The following is an 18,442-nucleotide window of genomic DNA, read 5'->3' on the forward strand; positions in this document are numbered from 1 at the left end:
TAAGGAGGCGTAGAGCTGACTTGGTTGCAGGAGGAGATGTTTCTGTTTTGTGTCTCTTTGGACCAAGCAGAAAAGGCCATCCTCTCTCTTGAGAAGATGATATTTATGGCCAGCCTAAAGCTTTCTGGCTAATTCTTTGCTGCTTCCGTCCACCGTCTGCCATTAACACTTTGTGTTTCTTATGCAAGAACCCAAAAGAGAACAAAAAACAATAAATGGGACAAGGCAAGAGTAGTAAGTGGTTTTGTGAGCCCGCCAGAGTTATTGTACATGAGATGGGTGGCCATGCGGGAGGGAGGGAGGGAGAGAGGAAGGACGGAAGGAAGGAAGGAAGGAAGGAAGGAAGGAAGGAAGGAAGGAAGGAAGGAAGTTTACCATGCTTTCTCATCCAAGTTGGAATCCATGTCCCACAAAGCTTGCCCAGAGCCTGCTTGAAGGACCCACAGCTTATCTACCCTTTCTAGTGATATGCTGGTCAAGTTCAGTATTCTTCTTGCCACAATTGCCAACCAGATGCCTCTCACGGAGCTGGTGTGGTGTGATGGTGTAGGTGTTGGGAGGTCCAGGTTCTGGTCTTCTTCCCAGCAGGTGACCTTGGGCCAATCCTTCCTCTCAGTCCTAGAGCCAGTGTGGGGTAGAGGTGACCTCACACCCAGGTTCTAAGGCCTCCCTCAGCCACTGAAGCTCATGGGGTGACTTTGGACCCATCATTCCGATCTCAACCCAACCTCCCTCACAGGGTTGTTGTGGGGAAAAATAGGAGGAGGCAGTGCTACCTAGGGTGCTTTCAGCTCCTGAAGGAGTGTGATATAAATCTAATAAAGATATAGCCAAGGTTGTGTTTCTGGCAACAGTGACCAAGCTACTGGGAAAGGGTAGAACTGCGATTTATCCTAAAATGGAGATGTGTGATTTATTTCACTTGTGGTGAATGTGAGAGGGCTTTTTTTTTTTCCTCTGAGGTTGCGCAATACTAAAGCATCTGTGTGCTTTAATTTGAAAAGTGATTTGAGTGTTGAGCTGTCCCCAGCTCTGTCTTCCTCAATCTTCAGCCCATTACAACATCCCAAAACTTAATCCTCAGTACATTTCGTGCTCTGATGCAAATAAACACACGTCTCCCATTCTCTGGGTTTCGCCTCCAGATGCAGGGGGTGCATCATCATGAACCGGTATAATTATAATAGCATGCCCACCATTTGTCCAGTCCTACAGATAAATAAAAAGTAGCAGAGTTTAGAAACTTCTGAATAGGAGACGTTCATGGAAAACAGCCTCTTCCCCACGTCAAAAGTATCGGAAAGGTTTTAATTTGTAATGCTACCTCACCGGCTTACTGTCTCCACCTTTATTAACAAGTTTATACAACCAGCACATCCAAACTTTTCCTTGCTTATAGGAGGCAACCTGAGCTGAAGTTTCTAGCCACAAAAAAATTGAAACTGAGAGCTGTATTGATTATGGACTGTCCTTGTTTGTTCTTCAAATTAATGTTTATTATTAGTGCAGTGATGTTCAGCCTGTGCATGGTGAGATCCCACTTGGAGCCCAGTTAGTTCAGAAAGTAAAGGCGATTTTCTTTATGAATTCGCTTTTTTTAAGCCTCTTTTAACCACTGTGGAAATGTGGATGTGTATGTGTTAATCTGGACCAAGTCTGCGATGGTTCTCTTACATACCTTGTCTAGACGAGGGATAAAGAGTTAGGTTTTAAACATGATGTACAAACCGTTTAAACACTCTACGCTTCTTTGTGGCAAGTAGTGTTTTATTTACAGTCTGTTTAGTTAAAACTGACAATTTTGTCAGTTCTTAGCATTTATATAGCATTTGTGGGCATTTTCTAAGTAGGCCTCGGAAAAATCTCCCTGCTATGTGTGTAAATATTTTAAGCTCACACAAGCCTTTATGTAACTTATTTTTCTCAATGGCCAGAGAGTTTTTATACATCCTCCAGGAGCTTTGGAGTTTTGTGTCTCAAATAACAGCCTTCCCCATGCCAAGAAAATGACTTTAGAAACGGAACACCATTTTAAAAACAATTTTGATCGTTTATTTCATCCAAGGAGCAGGTGGGGGATTCAGTGTCATAAATCCAAGGGTTAAAAGGGACCTTGGCGGTCTTCTAGTCCAACCCCCTGCCCAGGGCAGGAATCCTCAGACCATCCCAGAGAAATGGTATCCAACTTCTGTTTGAAACCCTCCAGGGATGGAGCCCCCATGACTCCAGGTGGCAAGCTATCCCAATGTTTAAGGACTTTCACAGTCAGAAAAGGACTCCTTATTTCGAATTGAAGATCTCCCTATAAAGCTTCCACCCGCTGGATCTAGTCCTCCCCTTGGGCACTTTGGAGAATAAGTCCTTGCTCTCTTCCCTGTGACACTGTTTCATGTACTGGAAGACCCCTATCATGTCTCCCCTCCACCTTCTCTTTTTAGACTAAGCATACGTTTTGGATTTATATGATGCTTTAGTCCAGTGGTTTTCAAACTTGGCAACTTTAAGGTGGGTGGACTTCAACTCCCAGAATTCCCCAGCCTCTTTCTATAACAGTGAGGTCTAGAAACCAAACAGGGAAGAATGAATTCCCAAAATGCAAATGTACAGAAATCTGTAATTCATATTATGCTGAAACCAAAATAATGTGATCTTTGGCAGGTCAGTGGTGGTGTTTCTTAGTTCCCTGACTAGCAACTAAGATTTATTAAAGGACCACGTAAAACAAATGAAAATGGCACCTTAGGCCCACCCCTAAAAAGATGGCTGTGAAGCCCTATATTTAGAGCCACTGCTTACTTCCAACTTGACAATTATGGGTCTCATGACCTTTCTTAAGGTCCTGGTTTGGCTTAAGTGGTTGACGCTGAAGCCTGCTCATATCAAATCTAAGCCGAAAATGTGGCAATCGTTAATTTTCAGCCAGGGTCATTAGCTCTTTAAAGGTGAAAAAGAAATCAATTTTGCGTTCCCTGTTCCCCTTCATTTCGGCAGCATGCATAGCAATAAATGCCAGGTTTATCTAGCCCCCTCCCCCCCTTTTTTTTAAATTTTGTTTCAGACACAATTCACCAGAGATCCATTTTTGGAGACTGACTCACTGGTCCAAAACACTTGTTGATGGGGCGGGGGCAAGAGGTGGAGAATATTTGATAAATGGCTTTAAAATGGCTGGCTGTGGTTTTTGTGCATTTCTTGTGGAAGACGTCTGTTAGCTGTTTCTAATCTGGACTTTAAGAAGAGAGAGCGGGCAAGATCTGAAGTTCATCTGGGAGAGTGTCTAGCTGAGAGGTCCCCCCCATTTTTTAAAATTTATCTGCTGTTACACCAACATTTCTTAAGCAGAACTTTAAAAAGTACAAGAAAGAAGTTCAGTTTCATTTCTCTCCAAAGGGTTAAAAAACATAAGCACTCTGCTAAACCAAGTCAGAGGTTCTCAAACTTGTGGTCTGTGGGAACCATTGATGGTCTGAAAGCTCCATCCAGATGGTGCACAGACTGATTATGGAAAACTCACCAATATCTGTGCTTGCTTCATTTTTTTTAATGAAATACTATTATGATCGGGTCCAGATTCTCAAACAGGCTAACCAGGCTGTGGTTTTAATAAGTCACTGTTGATTTAGGTAATAGTACTGTTCCTAAAGGTTAAAAAGTGTTGCTTAAAAGTATGAGAATATCTGTAACCTATGCATCTTGATTTGTGGAAAGAAAAAGGTTTATTAAGTAGTTCAAAGTGGAACATCCCCTGGCAGTAGTTTTCAAACAGTCCATTAAAAAAAAAAAACAGTTTTGAGAAATGCTGGCCAAACCCCAGTATTTCACTTGCCCCAGTGGCCAATCAAATGCCATTGACAAAGTCACAAGCGTGTTAAGACAACATCCATCTTCCACTTCACCAGCAGCATATGATATTCTGCAGTAGTATGCCATTAAACATGGAGGTTCCACTTACTGGGCTTCCTAACCACTAGCCATTGGCGGTCCTGTCTTGTTTCTTGAACCTGTCTCATTCTCAGTCACTGTTTATGGGAAGTTGTCTGTGGAAATGTATGGCAATTCTGCTTCTCCTTCCCCTCCTAGATTCCGAATCCTCTCTTCGACTTGGCAGGAATAACATGCGGACACTTCCTCGTTCCCTTTTGGACTTTCTTTGGAGCCACCCTGATTGGAAAAGCAATAATCAAAATGCACATCCAGGTAATGTATCTGTTCCACAGAAAACTGGATTTCTATCCTCTCATCAAGACTGGTTGAGATGCTGTGCCCCCATCCATTGATCTTGTTCCCCAGGAATTGCTGTTTCCTAGCACTCTTCAAGGCAGCCACTAAGCATGCCCAGCACACGTTGCTCCCTTCCTTGGGTGGCAGTGACCCTATTAATACCAAGCACCAATTAGAATGTGTCCTAGCCAGACCCTCTCCCTCCTGAGTTAGCATCATGGCTAAAAATACATGTAAAATCCTTAATTTGATATTTTTCTTCTACCTGCAAATGAAGGAAGCTTACATGGCTCTTTAAGGATTTGTTGGGATAAAGTAGAGGAAGCATTTTGGAGACTTGCAGTGTTGCTAAGGTATGACCAGATCACTGATCCTTTCCTGAAAGAGATGCACCAAACAGCCAAACAGGAACAGCCACTGCCGTAGCTGCAGTTGCTTGATTTTTGCTTGACTGGAGTTACAACGTAAGTGTTGGGAGTGGTCCTGGAGAACGTCTAGTCTGACCCCCTATGAACTGCAGAGGTCCACCACCACTGCTTTCCTCTACTAAAAAATCTCAGCCAAAATAAGTATATTCCAAGACAGTCTATTCCCCTAGCAGACTTTATGCACTGTCATGGGTTCTATGTAAGACGTGAGCTGAAATCTCGTTTCTTCAAATTTTGGTTGGAATCCTTCCATTTCTGCATAAGCCTTTCAGATATTCATAGCTGGCTATTATATTGCCATATTACCTCTTAATCATCTCTTCTGCAGACTAAACATACCCAGCTCCTTCACAGCACAAGAGGCCCATCCTGTATACATTACCTGAGGAACATTCTACTGAATTTAGGAGAGCTAACTTTAGCGTAGACAGGCTATAAAGAAATCTCAGCCATTAATTGTCCCAGTTTTGCTTGCTTGAAGAATTTGTTTAATCCGCAAGAGGTTGCAGGAAGGGGGGGAAAATGGGTCTGTAAGAAAACAAAATGTTTATTTTTAGATGTTACACGTGGGTCATAGCAGTTTTAATCTTGGAAGAGGCATTCAGCCTTCCTTCTCTTACTGAAGAGAAAGCATCTTCTAAGGCGATGCCTTCCGTCTGCAGAGTTTTTCAAATCCTCGTGGGTTTTTTTCCCCTGTGCTTCTTGGTCAGTTGTGACAAGATTTTAGGACAGCAGTTGTTGTTGTTTTTCTGTAAGTAACCCAATAAACTTTGCGACCTTTTTTTAAAAAATGTAATATTGCTGTCCTATTCACTCATTTGTTCAGTGCTTAAAATAAATTTAGCCTGGAGAATTAAATCTACATCCTGGGCTTGAAAGCACATGGTTTGAGTACTATAAACAAGACAGAAAAATGCAAAGGAAGCAGAAAAGTTGTCCTTGCCCGTGACAATTGATATAGCCCAGATCCCAGGCTCTTAGCTTGGGGGCGGGGGTCGCCACCTGAGCAAAAGTCGGAGTCCGGTTGCATAAGGGCTGAACACCAGTTTTCAGGGTGCATTCCAAGGTAATCTAGGAAGAGACGGTTGCCAGATGTGTTCTTAAAAAATTAATTTCCAGCCAGATTCTCTGGGGGAACAAGCCAGATTGGCAACGGACCGTCGCCGTAGGCAGTGCAGTATAAATGCCCTTTTAAAATACTTCTTTCCACTTCTCTGTTGTTGTTTTTTTTATTATTTATCTAAAAGATGTATCTGGCCGCCCATCTTCAACAACTCTGGGCGGCTCGCAACAACAGCAAAACCAGTAACTATAAAACAGCCATAAAGCCATAAAACAGTAAAACAATCCAACGAAAACAAAAACCCTGCACCCTAATCCTGCACCTTAGGATGCCCCACAGCGAGATCCAAGGACCCTCATTCTGTTTCCATCCCATCCCGTCCCATCCCAACGCCTGGGTCAACAGCCAGCGTTGATGGCTTCCGAAAGGCGAAAAGGGTGGGGGCCTGCCAAATCACAGGGGAGGGTCCATAAAGTAGGGGCAGTTGCAGAAAAGCCACACTTAAGAGGTCCCACTAGGTGCCAGGATTTCAGGGAAGGGATCTGGAGCCTGCCCACCCTATTCAATCTAGTGGGATGGGCAGATATTCTTAGTCCCACAAATAACTGGGTCCTGTGCCATGTAGGGCTTTGAAGGTGGAATTCAAAGCACCTGGAATTGCACCCAGAAGGAAACCAGGAGCTGGTGCAGCTCATGCAACAGAGGTATAACATGAGCGAACCTTTGAACACCCAATATTGGGCCCACCGCCACGTTCTGGACCAGTTGTAACTTCCAAGTGGTCTTCAAGGGCAGCCCCACGTAAGGCGCATTGCCGTGATCCAAACGGGAAGTGACTAAGGCATGAGTGAGCATCAGCAAGGCCTCTATGTTTAGGGCAAGGTCTCTATGTTTAGCTGTTTATATTTGCTTCTCCCACAAATGGGTTGAGGGGGGGAAATGATCTATTGACGTATCTGCACATAGGCATATTATACGAAGCGAAGGGACTGAATGAATATCAATACAAATATAAGTATCTTCCTTTGCAAATCTGCTGTACGGTATTCTATCATGGTGGGGGCCATAGTGCACTTTCAGGAAATGAGCCCACCGTTCGTTCTGGACTTGCTTTTGGGGTGCACGTTCAAAAGCCAGATGACTATCACATAAAACGGGCTACTATATGGGGGCAAGCGTGGAGGATTTCTGGTTTGCACAAGGAGTGAGGAATGTAACTTTCAGTCTCCTGCAGCAGCTAAACTCTCTAAAATCCTCCTCTGCGCTAGCAAACACGCAAACACGCAAAAGTTATGGAGTGTAAACGTTTGGGATGCCGTACCACGGTGTTCTTGAATAAAGAGACACGCAGTTCCAGATTGGCTGAAAAGGGGTTGCAGTGGGGGAAGGCTTACATTTGTATGACAAATACAAGCTTTAACCAATGTTGAAAAGTCTGGGAACTGTCCCCTGCTATACCACAAGTGGTGTAGATCACTATAAATGACAGTTTAAAACAACAACAACTATGGAACAGCTTGTCTTCCAAAGTTATCTCAACACAGCAGAACATTCCTGTCTGCTTATCCTCAGGGAATGCTATATATACCTCACCCTTCCCCAACCCGGTGCCCTCTAGATGTGTCAGACTGCAATTTTCAGAATTCCTAACAATCGGCGAACTGTGCTAGTTGGGGATTTGGGAAGTTGCAGCCCACCATATCTGGAGGGGACCAAGTTTGGGACACGTGGTAGTGGAGGAGGGTTACTTCAATTTTTATTTCAATTTACCACGCAGGGATTTTTCTCTAAACTGAAATAGCTCACTTCCCAAGCAGAAGCAAACTTGGAGAAAAAGCCAAGATTTGCCAAAGCATCAAAATATTTAGGGAAGGAAATTAAATTCAGAAATTAGAAAAAGAAAGATTTTAAAAATAGCTGTCACAGCTTTAAAACAGCACTTAATGTAAAATCAACCTAACAAAAGAAAATAGCTGTTCCATAAGGTAGGGGCAAATGAAGCTAACTTAGATTAAGCTAAATTAAGACAGCAGTCATTGCTCAAGCTTACTTGATGCAGCAACTAAAATGTAAGAAAACGACCAGAAAATGAACTTCTTTTCGATAGAAGTTTCATATCAGGGGTGCCACCACAGAAAAGGCCCCGTCTCCATTCCCTCTCTGTCTAACCTCGTAGTACAGATGCAGCAAACAAATTCAAAGGGTGGGCAAGTTTCAAGCAATCCTTTAACTGTTTTGGATTTGTGATATCCTCCTGTTTTGGCTCGGTTTGGTTTTTTGGTTTTAAGCTCTACCCAGACATTAGGAAAAACAGAAGGTATTCCACTTTTCCCCCAAATGTAATTGGGAGAAGGAACATGGCGAGCACCAGATGAATGGTTTGTGGGCAAAATAGAGTCCAACCCAGTGTTCTCAACCTCAGCAACTTTAAGATGTGTGGACTTCAACTCCCAGAATTCCCCAGCCAGCATGCTGGTTGGAGAATTCTGGGGGTTGAAGTCCACACATCTTAAAGTTGCTGAGGTTGAGAAACACTGGTCCAACCACATCCTTTGGGGATTTCAGCTATGAACCTCTACTTCTGCAGAACGTGAAGCCGTATTTTTAGGTTCCATTGATAGAAGAGATGGAAAGAAGTCAGCCAGTGGACAGAATGACTGCTGCTAGGTGAACTTTGAAGGACCACCCAAAGACTGAGATGATGTTGGAGCAGAGTCATGGCCTTCCTTTGCCTCCTTTCTCCCCTTCAGCTGCAATCCCAAAGAGCAGACCAACAGTGATTAGGGTTTTGGTATAGGATGTCACAGAAAGAGTGAGTCAGGGGAAAATATGAGGAAAAGTGGGGTAATTACATGAACTTGGAAAAGGGACACCAGCACAAGAGTAATCAAAGAACAGGAGAATCATCCTGCATTGTTTCATTTTCCCCTCTGAACATTTGTCTGACTCACACTGTTGTGTATGTTTGGTTGTTGTTCCTCCAGAAACTTTTTGTGATAATCACCTTCAGCAGACACATAGTGGAACAGATGGTCTCCTTAATTGGGTGAGTACAGCAGCTCTGATGTCACTGAAGGTTGAGAACAGCTCCTTTCAAGCCTTACTTTATGGCAACAAGGGACAGCGCTGAGCCCAGGGTGAGCAAAGACTGCTGCCCCATCCAGAAAATGTTGCTACCTATAATGGTATGTGGGAAAGACCTTGGGAGACGGGGCGAAGAGATGCTGCCTAGGGAACGGTCAGATAAGAGGCGGCATAGCCCACAGCTACATAATGGGTGGAGAAAGAGGCTCAGAAGGGACCCTCCCTAGCTTCCCAGGCTGTAAAGGAGAAGGTGGGAGATTTGTACTTTCAGACTTGCAAGAATCTTGTAAAGGTATGTGGGAAAGGCCTTGGGAGACGGGGCGAAGAGATGCTGCCTAGGGAACGGTCAGATAAGAGGTGGCATAGCCCACAGCTACATAATGGGTGGGGAAAGAGGCTCATAAGGGACCCTCCCTAGCTTCCCAGGCTGTAAAGGAAAAGGTGGGAGATTTGTACTTTCAGACTTGCAAGAATCTTGTAAAGGTATGTGGGAAAGGCCTTGGGAGACGGGGCGAAGAGATGCTGCCTAGGGAACGGTCAGATAAGAGACAGCTGAGCCTGCAGCTGGATGGTGGGCAGGGCAAGAGGCTCAAAAGGGCCCCTCCCTAGTTTCTCGGGCTGTAAAGGAGACGGTGGAAGAATTGTAGTTTCAGACTTGCAAGATTGATGTCGGCCTTACCAGGCACTGTAGACCAGCAGGAAACACAACCAGATGAGCTAATTCTTCTTTATTGTAGGGCTATGTTAACAGAATCTGGCAAGTCTGAAAGTACATCTCTCCCACTATCTCCTTTACAGCCTGAGAAACTAGGGAGGGCCCCTCCTGAGCCTCTTTCTCCGTCCATTATGCAGCTGTGAGCTATGCCACCTCTTATCTGACCATTCTCTAGGCAGCATCTCTTCACCCCGTCTCCCAAGGTCTTTCCCACATACCATTTACCCTGCCTTCACCTTCATTTTAAGCGCAATTCACAATTTTTTTGAAAAAAAATGGCACATTACTAGAGCAATATGGTATGATTCAAGGTTGCCAACTGTGAAGACCAGGCTATGAGATATGGGTTTGGGATACTACGACCGGAGCTCTGTCATGGGTATACGTCTACTGGTTTTGTGTTTTTATCAAGCCTTGATGCGGTTTTAGTTGGTCTTTTGTTTGAATGAAATCCTGTTTTTATTTTGTTTGCCGCCCAGAGTTTCATGGATGGATAGGCGACCTTATAAATCCAATTAATGAATGGATAAATAAGCTTGGGGGCTAAGGCTGTATCTCAAGTCCCATTTTTGTATCCCCAGAACCTCTCCCCAATTGCTGAAAATTGCAACTGCAGGAAACACAGGGAAAACTAAGCCCTGACTTAGTTTTAACTTTTAAAAAAATCTTAAACCTTTTCCCCGAAGCTTGAAGTTGGGGGGCAGGAGAATCAGAAAGTCCTTGCTCTGTTGATGCAGGTACTTGCTTTTACTTAGTGCAGTCCATGGTGTTTTAAAAAAAATGTGAAGCGTAGCACTTGGCCGCCCAAAAAGTTGCTTTGTCCTGATTTAGGTCACTCAAGAGTACCGGCAAGGAGGCTTCCAAGAGCCACCACTGCTAATTTCAGTGGGATTTCCTGTTTTCCAATAAGTCAGTTGCATTCAGTTCTACAGGATGCCTGTTCCGGGTGCCGCCGCTGAACTCTGCTAGAATTGGCTCGGCCGCGTGGTTTATTGGCTTCAGTGAATCAATAATTGGGTAGTTAGACTTACGCAGGATCATATGGCTAAAATACAAAAAAAAAGTGTTACAAGTGACTCGCCGGTAGAACATGGGATCTGTCAGGAAATGTCAAAGGAACTGCACTCAGCAAAAGGCTGTGTGCACAGAGAGGGGAACATATTAGTAACGTGCTGTTTCATTAGCAAGACTTGCTCACTTTTCATGGTTTGAATGATCACATATAATTTTTTTTCCCCTTTGCCTCCCTAACGAGAATATCCATCTGTGCTAGGAAGTGATTCAGGCTTGAATTTATTGCTGTTTTAGGCAGGAAATAGAGCAGGGCTGTAGATAACATGAATGCAATTATTGTTTTAAAACATCTCTGAACTTGGGTTCTCTGCTGTCCTGTTGTTAAATGAAACAATGGCATGCTTTTTAAAAAGTGGAATGTATACATCCATAAATGTTTTTGACCTGGGAGCAGCCGGGTGTGTTCTTAAACTAAACCAGAAAGTACTTTTGAATTAATAATAATATGACACCCTGCCTGAAGATTTGAAAAGTAATGGAAATTACCCTCACGGTCCCTGTTACTTTCTGGTGCAGTTTTTGAATGGCATCACGCCATTGTCTTGAACCTGGTTCTTTGAGGTTCAGATGACGTCTCCCAGGTTGGGGACCAGGTCCATAAAGTGTTTGCTTCAGCTGTGTGTGCATGTACGTGTTTGAGTCTGGGTGTGGGTGTGTTAGGGAAGAGTGTAAGAGAGGCTGGTTTGTGTTTTACTCAAATCCACATGCGATTACCTTAAGGGTGCATATTCTGAGCAAGGTACCTTCAGCTGTATATCTTCTTTCTCTTTCCCATTCATTTTTCCTCTGGGCCCAGGTCTACCTCACCCCACCACCCAGAAAGAGAGAGAACGCCTTTACCTTTCTAGTCATACCCCACATACTTGAAGTTGGCAGGAGCAAATGTAACCGTAATGAAGAATAGGACTCAGATCTCTCAAGGTTGGAGTGATCTGATGGACCATGGTCTTGGATGCCCAATAACACCAGAATCTGACCTCAGTCTGGGAGGCTTAAAATCACAGGTACATTCAGGGCTTTATTGGGACCGCTATTCCCCACAGCTCTTAGCCAGTGGTCATTCAGGCCAAGGAGTCTGGGGGTTGCAGCTCCAACACATATGGCAGAAGCTAGTTTGAGAAAGTTGTATTAAACTATGGCTAGCAGAAGGTTGAGCAAAGCCAGTTTGGAATTTCTAAACTTTCACATGGTATTTCTTGCCTTTTGGCTTTATCTTCTATTTCATCAGTCAATCAGTCTATCTATGTCTGTCTGCCTTCTCACTGCAGTTCCTCAGAGCTTAATTCAATTTCTCCTTGCTTCAGGAGACTAGCCTAAAACTCCCATATGGGACTTTTTGCCTGAAAAAAGTTCTTTCTGGGAAAGGGATACCATGAGGCACCAGCTATCTTCTCTTTTCCTAAACCTTGGTGTGAGTGCCATCATGCGTGATTAGCCTGAATTGATAGAGCTTGACACCCCACTTCTTTGCATAGCTGGTCTCCTCCCACTCCTACTCCCCCATAGCTTTCCATACAGTTCATGAGATGCCAGATAGAAAACCAAGAGCTTCTGGAGGCCCCGTGACTTGCACCCCTCCAATGCCAACCCAACCCAAGAGCTTGCTGAGCCCCATTCTTCTCTTCTGTATCACAAAAGCTCAACAAACAAACCACGTGGCTGTCTTGCTGCTTCCCCACCTGAGTTGCTGGGGTGCGAAGCCAGCTTTGGAATTTAACCCACCCATTAAAGTGCAGTGTCCTAAAGGGCGGTGTGGTTTTTTTCTTGTTTTTGTTCAAATGTATAGCCTGATGGAACTAATATCCATGATTTATATGCTTGGTATTTTCTGAGGGGGGGAAATTTGTCTCAAGGATACTTTTGGGGATTGGAATGTCTGGAAGTCATTGCTCATGAAGTATGTAAACCGTGACATGGGAAGCCTTATACAAAGAGTGTCTGAATAACATTCTTGAACGCTTCAGTGCTGGAATAAATCTGTGGCTTTTTAAAAATAATCTCCAGAACTTCAGAATAAATCTTTGTTGTTGTTTCTTCCTCCCGCCAAATTAAATCAGAGCTTATTGATTAGTGCTCTTTGCCAATGGCTCACGGCTTGCTCCCATTGCAACACCAAATATTCTGCTGAGCAAGAGAGATTTTCAAGCACGCAAGTCTTTGGATGGAAAGTAGAGTAGCATTTTCTCTCACAATTACTCATCAGCATTTGAATTTGTTTCCCTGGCTCCCCTGCTTACAGAGACCATATAGCGTCTTTGAAAGAAAAAAAAAAGGTCTGCTGGATTCAGAAGTTTGTTCAACCCTTGATGTCAGACTTCAAAAATGTTCTTGAGAGAGAAGATTCTTGGAGTGTCCTCCTATGTTTTGACTTTTAAAAATCAGAATTTCCTCCCCCCCTCTACTGCTGTCTCTTACATTATCTCATATATTGCTCTCTGAATAGCATATTAAAACATGTGTAACCATTACTAAAATCACAGGACCTTAGTCAGAATCAAATGCCCAACATAAATATTTTTAGGTGAAACACTGACACTTCTCTGCGAATTACACTAATTTCAGTTAATTTAATTTAAAGTTGGCTAAGCATTATGTTATTTAGAATTAAGCACTTCAAATTTCTTTCAACTCTTCAGTTCTGATAGGACTTTCTATCTCCTGTCTTTCTTGTGAGCTGAACAGCTGGGCTCTTATATTCTTCAGGTTGGAAGGTTCAAAAACTTGTCTGCAGAACAGAGGTTACTGATCTTCACACAGACAGAGAGATTGTGCTCCTCTATCAAATTTTTGTTAAGCAGTTGATAGGCAAGGCCACTGTCTTGGGAAGTCAGTTAAGGGTGTCCAGCTAAAAGGAGAAGAAGGCCACTTGGAAGCCATATTAGGCTGAAGTAGACCTTCCAGCTTAGGGTCCTCCTCGTTTGGTTTCAGAGAGCGGACTTCCCCAGCCTCCCCTGGAGAGGCTGAGATTTGAATCACACCTTTTTCAGGTAAAGCATATGCTCCCTTTCCAAAATGCAATAAGATTCCGGCTCTCACGATCCTGCATATAAAACCCATGGGCCCATTTACCGCTTCCTTACCTGGAAATGCTGCAGCCTGAACCTTAGAGTTTCTGTATGGAAAAGAGAATTCCAGCCTTCGATGCAGCCCTCGCTTCTCCAGAAGGCTGCCCGAGTGCCCAAGAGGAAGTTGAGATCAGAGAAATTCTTTGCCTATGTTTAGAATTGATTTAGGGTTCCCAGACTGCAGTAGAGATCCTAATGTACCCTGCAGACTTTCAGAAAATGGTTTTCCAGGTCTGGGATTTGTGTTTCGTTTTCTTTCCAGAAGTTGTGATTAGGCAAGCCCTATTTGCAAAAGCAAACATTTAGATCCCCCGTGTATTTTATTTCCTTTGCCAAACATAAAAATGTACTTTGCAGCACTCCTGTGCCGTTATTTTCTTTTGAAATATGAATTTGAGTGTTATTTCTTCCAGCCAGTCAGAAGTGTCACAACATCGCAGACTTGGTTATGCTCTGGCTGCCCTCCATACCTTGATCAACTCAAGCATGGAGGATTCTATCACAAAATTGTACTGAATCTAGATTTGTGTTCAGGTGTTGTTGTTTTTTTAAAGCCAAGCTGATATAACCAAGAGTTATTTGATTATATCGTCTTGGCTTTAAATGGTACTGAATGCCGTATTTGTTTGTTTTTAAAGCCAAGCTGCTGTAATGAAGAAATTCTTCTTGATTATGTCATTTTGGCTTTAAAAAAACCTGAACCAAAAAAAAAGCCATTCAGTACGATTTTAAGAAATTAACAATTAACAGTATTTCTTTATCATTTTATTTTATCCATTTATCATTTATTTCCTTATTAGCTGCCTGACTCTGCATAAAGATTTCTGGCTTGCAAAGATTTCTGGCTTTAAAAATGATCGTGTTTGGCTTAAGTGCACTGTTTTGTTTTTTCAATGAAGGTTGAATGCTGAATCTTTGCTAAAGTTGGCCATGCTCTACCCTGTCAAATGAATCTCCTCTCTGTTCTGGTACATCCATCCATCCATCCATCCATCCATCCATCTATCTATCTATCTGATTGATTTCTATAGCTGCCCATCTCAACAAGTGACTTATTCTCTCTGCTGCCCTATAATTAATGTGTTTCCAATACTTAGTTACATAAAAGTAGAATATTCCTTTTACACCCTTTTGAGGTTTCCACTTAGAAAATCCTACTTTGATAAAGTATGATGTGATTTTATTTATTTATTTATTATTATTTATTATTCTAATTTAATTACCGCCCATCTCCCCCAAAAGAGGGACTCTGGGCGGTTTACAATAAAATCAAACTATAATCATGAACGTTAAAATCTCATAAAACCAGACACATTGCAATTATTATAAAATGCAATAAATAAATAGGGAGGACGATGTTAGGTGATGTTAGGGAGATGTTAGGGAGGTGATGTTAGGGAGGACAGCAATGTCCAAGAAAGTAGTTTCATGTTGAATTAACTTTAAAAGAAAATTTGAAAAGATACAGTGTAGTTGGGCTAATGTGGGCAAAGGATTTAAAATTTTTACAGCTCTGAAACAGAGCACTTAAGCCCATGCTTTGCACGTAAAAATCTGAGTTTCAAAACCTTGGTGCTTCCAGTCAGAGCAGATCTAATCTTGGTGATGGTTCCCCCAAGTCCTCAGACAGCTTAAGATGCAAATAAGGTGACATTCACATCCCATAAAGCCAAGTGTCAGGTCTCAGCTTTCAAGTTACCCAGAATTTTGTCCCCAACATCAGCGTTCTGGAAATTGCAGATGCTTCCCAGTCTAATAGGGAATCCTACAGAGTTGGAAAATGTATTAAACACAAGAAGTAGAAAGCATTAGTCCTTGCTGACGGAGCTCACGAAAGCTTATGCCTTTTAAGAAAATGTGTTAGTTAGAAAAGGTGGTACCAGACTCCTCCTGATCTGAAGGTTTAAACGGGGAGAATGTTGACTGGATTGGTCTCAACGCTTGGTTAGTACGGCAAATGATGTCTTTACAAATATCCCACGGCGTAAATGGTTCCCAAACTTTTTCCCTCTCTCAGTGCAGTCACCCATCTCTTCCCACAGAGTAAATCAGAAACCAATGGAATTATAGGGTTGAGCCTTGTGCCCAGAAAGGAAATTCAGCAGCAAGTGGAAGGAGAAAGTTTAATTAAAAAAGAAGGAGAGATGTGAAAGAAACTCTAAATGCACCCTCCTGAAACTTTTTTTAAATAGACCAGAACTGCACGATAATAGGGGGTTTCAGAGGATGGGATGGCATGGGGGAATACCCACATGGATTTAACCCAATATGAACTACCAGCTGCAAAGCCCTGACCATGTTAACTCTGGTGCAGGAAATCAAAGCTTTTTGTGGCCAAGTTAAAGAGGCCAGCAAATTTATTTTTTAAAATAAATTATTTTTATTTCTGTGACGGAAACCTCTGTGGATTACCAGCCACTTCTTTGCATGCAAAGGGGGATTATCTCAAGTGAGAAACCAAGGAGCATCCTTGGCTGGGGCTGAGATGGGCGAATACTGGAAGTGCAGAAAAATTTAATGCCTTCTACTTCGAAAAGTGAAAATGGTAAGTGATCTTTTATTCAGAAAATCAGGCGCTCAAGTGGGTGGAACGTTTTGCCCCAGCAGTTCCCCACTTCCTTTTGTAGGCTATTCAGGATTTCTGTCCCACCATAATCCACTCTGGCTGATTCAAACCCCTGGATCTCTGGATTTGTTCTGAATCACACTGTAGATTTTTCTCTGCCCTGTAACTGATTGCAAACTGAGAAAGGGTGATTTTCTTACATGCTGGGAGAATCTTTTGTCACTACAGGAAGTGACAGCTCATTCACAGAAACATACTGACTGTTATTGCTGCTTGCATGATGAGCCTGGAGGTGTGTAAAAGCAGGGGGTGGGGGAAAGGAACACTTTCAAGGTTGGACTAAGCCAGGTGGAAGGGCGTGTGCATGGATGTGTGGGTGATAAGGAAAAAGTGAGAGGAGGATGCTTGAGGAAGGATACAACAGCTGTGCTTCAACTATTTCTGTTTTCCCCACTCCCTTGAGAAGTCCTTTTTCAGGAAGTTTCCTTTGTGGAACATCTGTTCAACCCTGAACCACTCTGAGTTAGCCACTGTTCTTGTCTTCTAGCTGTACTCAGCCTTGCTTAAAGTAAGGTTGTCCTGGAGCCCCTTCATGTCCATTGTCATTTTTGCACATCTGTATTACATGTGGGCTCTCCTCCGAACCTGATGGTGTCCTCAGGTTATTTTTTTTTCCTCTCAAAATGAAGGCCAGAGGTTCTCACAGCTGGGCTGTTCCCCCAGGCGAGCCACTTTTTTGCTCAACAGAAAAAGAAACATCGGGAGACTCTTCTACAGAAGTGGGAAGGAGACAGATATTGTACACTGTCAGGTTAAAGAATGACTGTCTGTGGTTGGTGCTTGTGTATGCTTTGCTTAATCAAAGTTAACTGAATAACCTCCATTGGCTTAATTGGGACATTGGAGCCTGGCTTTAGCTGGGAGCCAACAATGTACAAAATCGATAAATTAACCACGGTTGATAAGCCATGACAAGCTGGATTCACACTGAACCAAACCAAGCCATGGTACAGCTTCTGTGATATGTGAATCCACCCTAAATATTTCTGGTAAGATGGACTATCAGATGAGGAAGATCTAGGACTGGATCCCACATAAGATCCCCCAGTCCAAGTGAATGGCCCTGGGGAAGCTAACTTTTCTCATCCTACCCTACTTTATAGGTTTGTTGTGAAGCATGGGTGGGAGCTGCATATGTGAGGTCCCCCTGACCCCATAATCCTTGTAATACTTCTAGGGGAGCAGAATGATTGATTTGTCCACCAGTGAGGTGTTAGGAATTCCAAGGACAGCTGCTGGTGTCAGCCAGAACATTGTCTCTCTGCCATTCCCAACACAACATCCTCCTAAAATAGGGCTACCGTATCTGAGCTGCAAAACTCCGAAGGATGACCAGGTGGCAGCAGAGAGACCCAGATACTTTGGTCAGCCTTGCACGTTCTGCTCTGCCTTTTCTCCTTGCTCCAACTCAACAAGCAAGGCTGTATGATTAAAGGAGCGTATGGAGAGAGGGAGAAAAATGTGACTGTGACTCAGTCTTAAATCATCCATAAATACATGCTTTTTTGGAAACCCTGATTGTATAGTTTGCATAACATACTCTGCGTTAGAGCTCAGCTCTATTCGGCTATGCATCGTTTCTCCCTTCAAGGCAACCTGTTTCAATGATCTGCTTGTGTGAGTGTTCCTGGTAGCTTGATGACTGAAGACCTGACTCATTTAGTTATCAAAGAACACAGCTTCAGGGTTGTGAGGTCAAATTCCTCAGCTCTACTCTGGCCAAAAAAAAAATAACCTAGGCCCAAGGGTGGGCAATGGACTACGTGTTTTGGGTGGCTCACCAGACCTGCTAAGTTGCTAATCTTCATGGCTTGCAGAGTCAAGTTGAAAACTGCCAACAAAAACGTTATGGGCGGAAGGCAGAGCTGGATAGTAGTCAAACACGCAACTGTCTTGCTGGATCAGATTGAAAGTCCTACCAAACCAGCCTTTTGTTCCTGACAGGGATCAGTTGCCTGCTTCCAAGATGCTCACATGCATGACTTGATAGCACCCTGGCTTGTTAGCTGCTGGACAATGAATCTTCCGTGTATTTTTGGAATGCTTTTGGAAAAAAATGACTGGACCTGGTTTGTACATTAATCTCCCAGAGGAGAATTTTCTGCATGGTCAAAGTGGCCTGCTAGCTCCATCATGTGTAGGATGTTTCAATTCCTGTGATGTGTG

The 18,442-nt window shown here is 43.2% G+C and overlaps 1 protein-coding gene across 3 annotated transcripts in view; it reads left to right on the forward strand.

Moving 5' to 3' along the window:
• The window catches only part of VMP1 (vacuole membrane protein 1), a 173,036-nt gene that overhangs the window by 87,271 nt on the left and 67,323 nt on the right, over positions 1 to 18,442 (forward strand). For all 3 annotated transcript variants that reach the window (XM_063296458.1, XM_063296445.1, XM_063296452.1), the window contains exons 9-10: positions 4,081 to 4,197; positions 8,697 to 8,758. In XM_063296458.1, the coding sequence (XP_063152528.1) occupies positions 4,081 to 4,197; positions 8,697 to 8,758 (179 nt within the window). The remainder of the gene's footprint in view (positions 1 to 4,080; positions 4,198 to 8,696; positions 8,759 to 18,442) is intronic.

Source organism: Candoia aspera, chromosome 1 (assembly GCF_035149785.1).
Source record: "Candoia aspera isolate rCanAsp1 chromosome 1, rCanAsp1.hap2, whole genome shotgun sequence".
In the NCBI taxonomy this organism is placed as follows: domain Eukaryota; kingdom Metazoa; phylum Chordata; class Lepidosauria; order Squamata; family Boidae; genus Candoia; species Candoia aspera.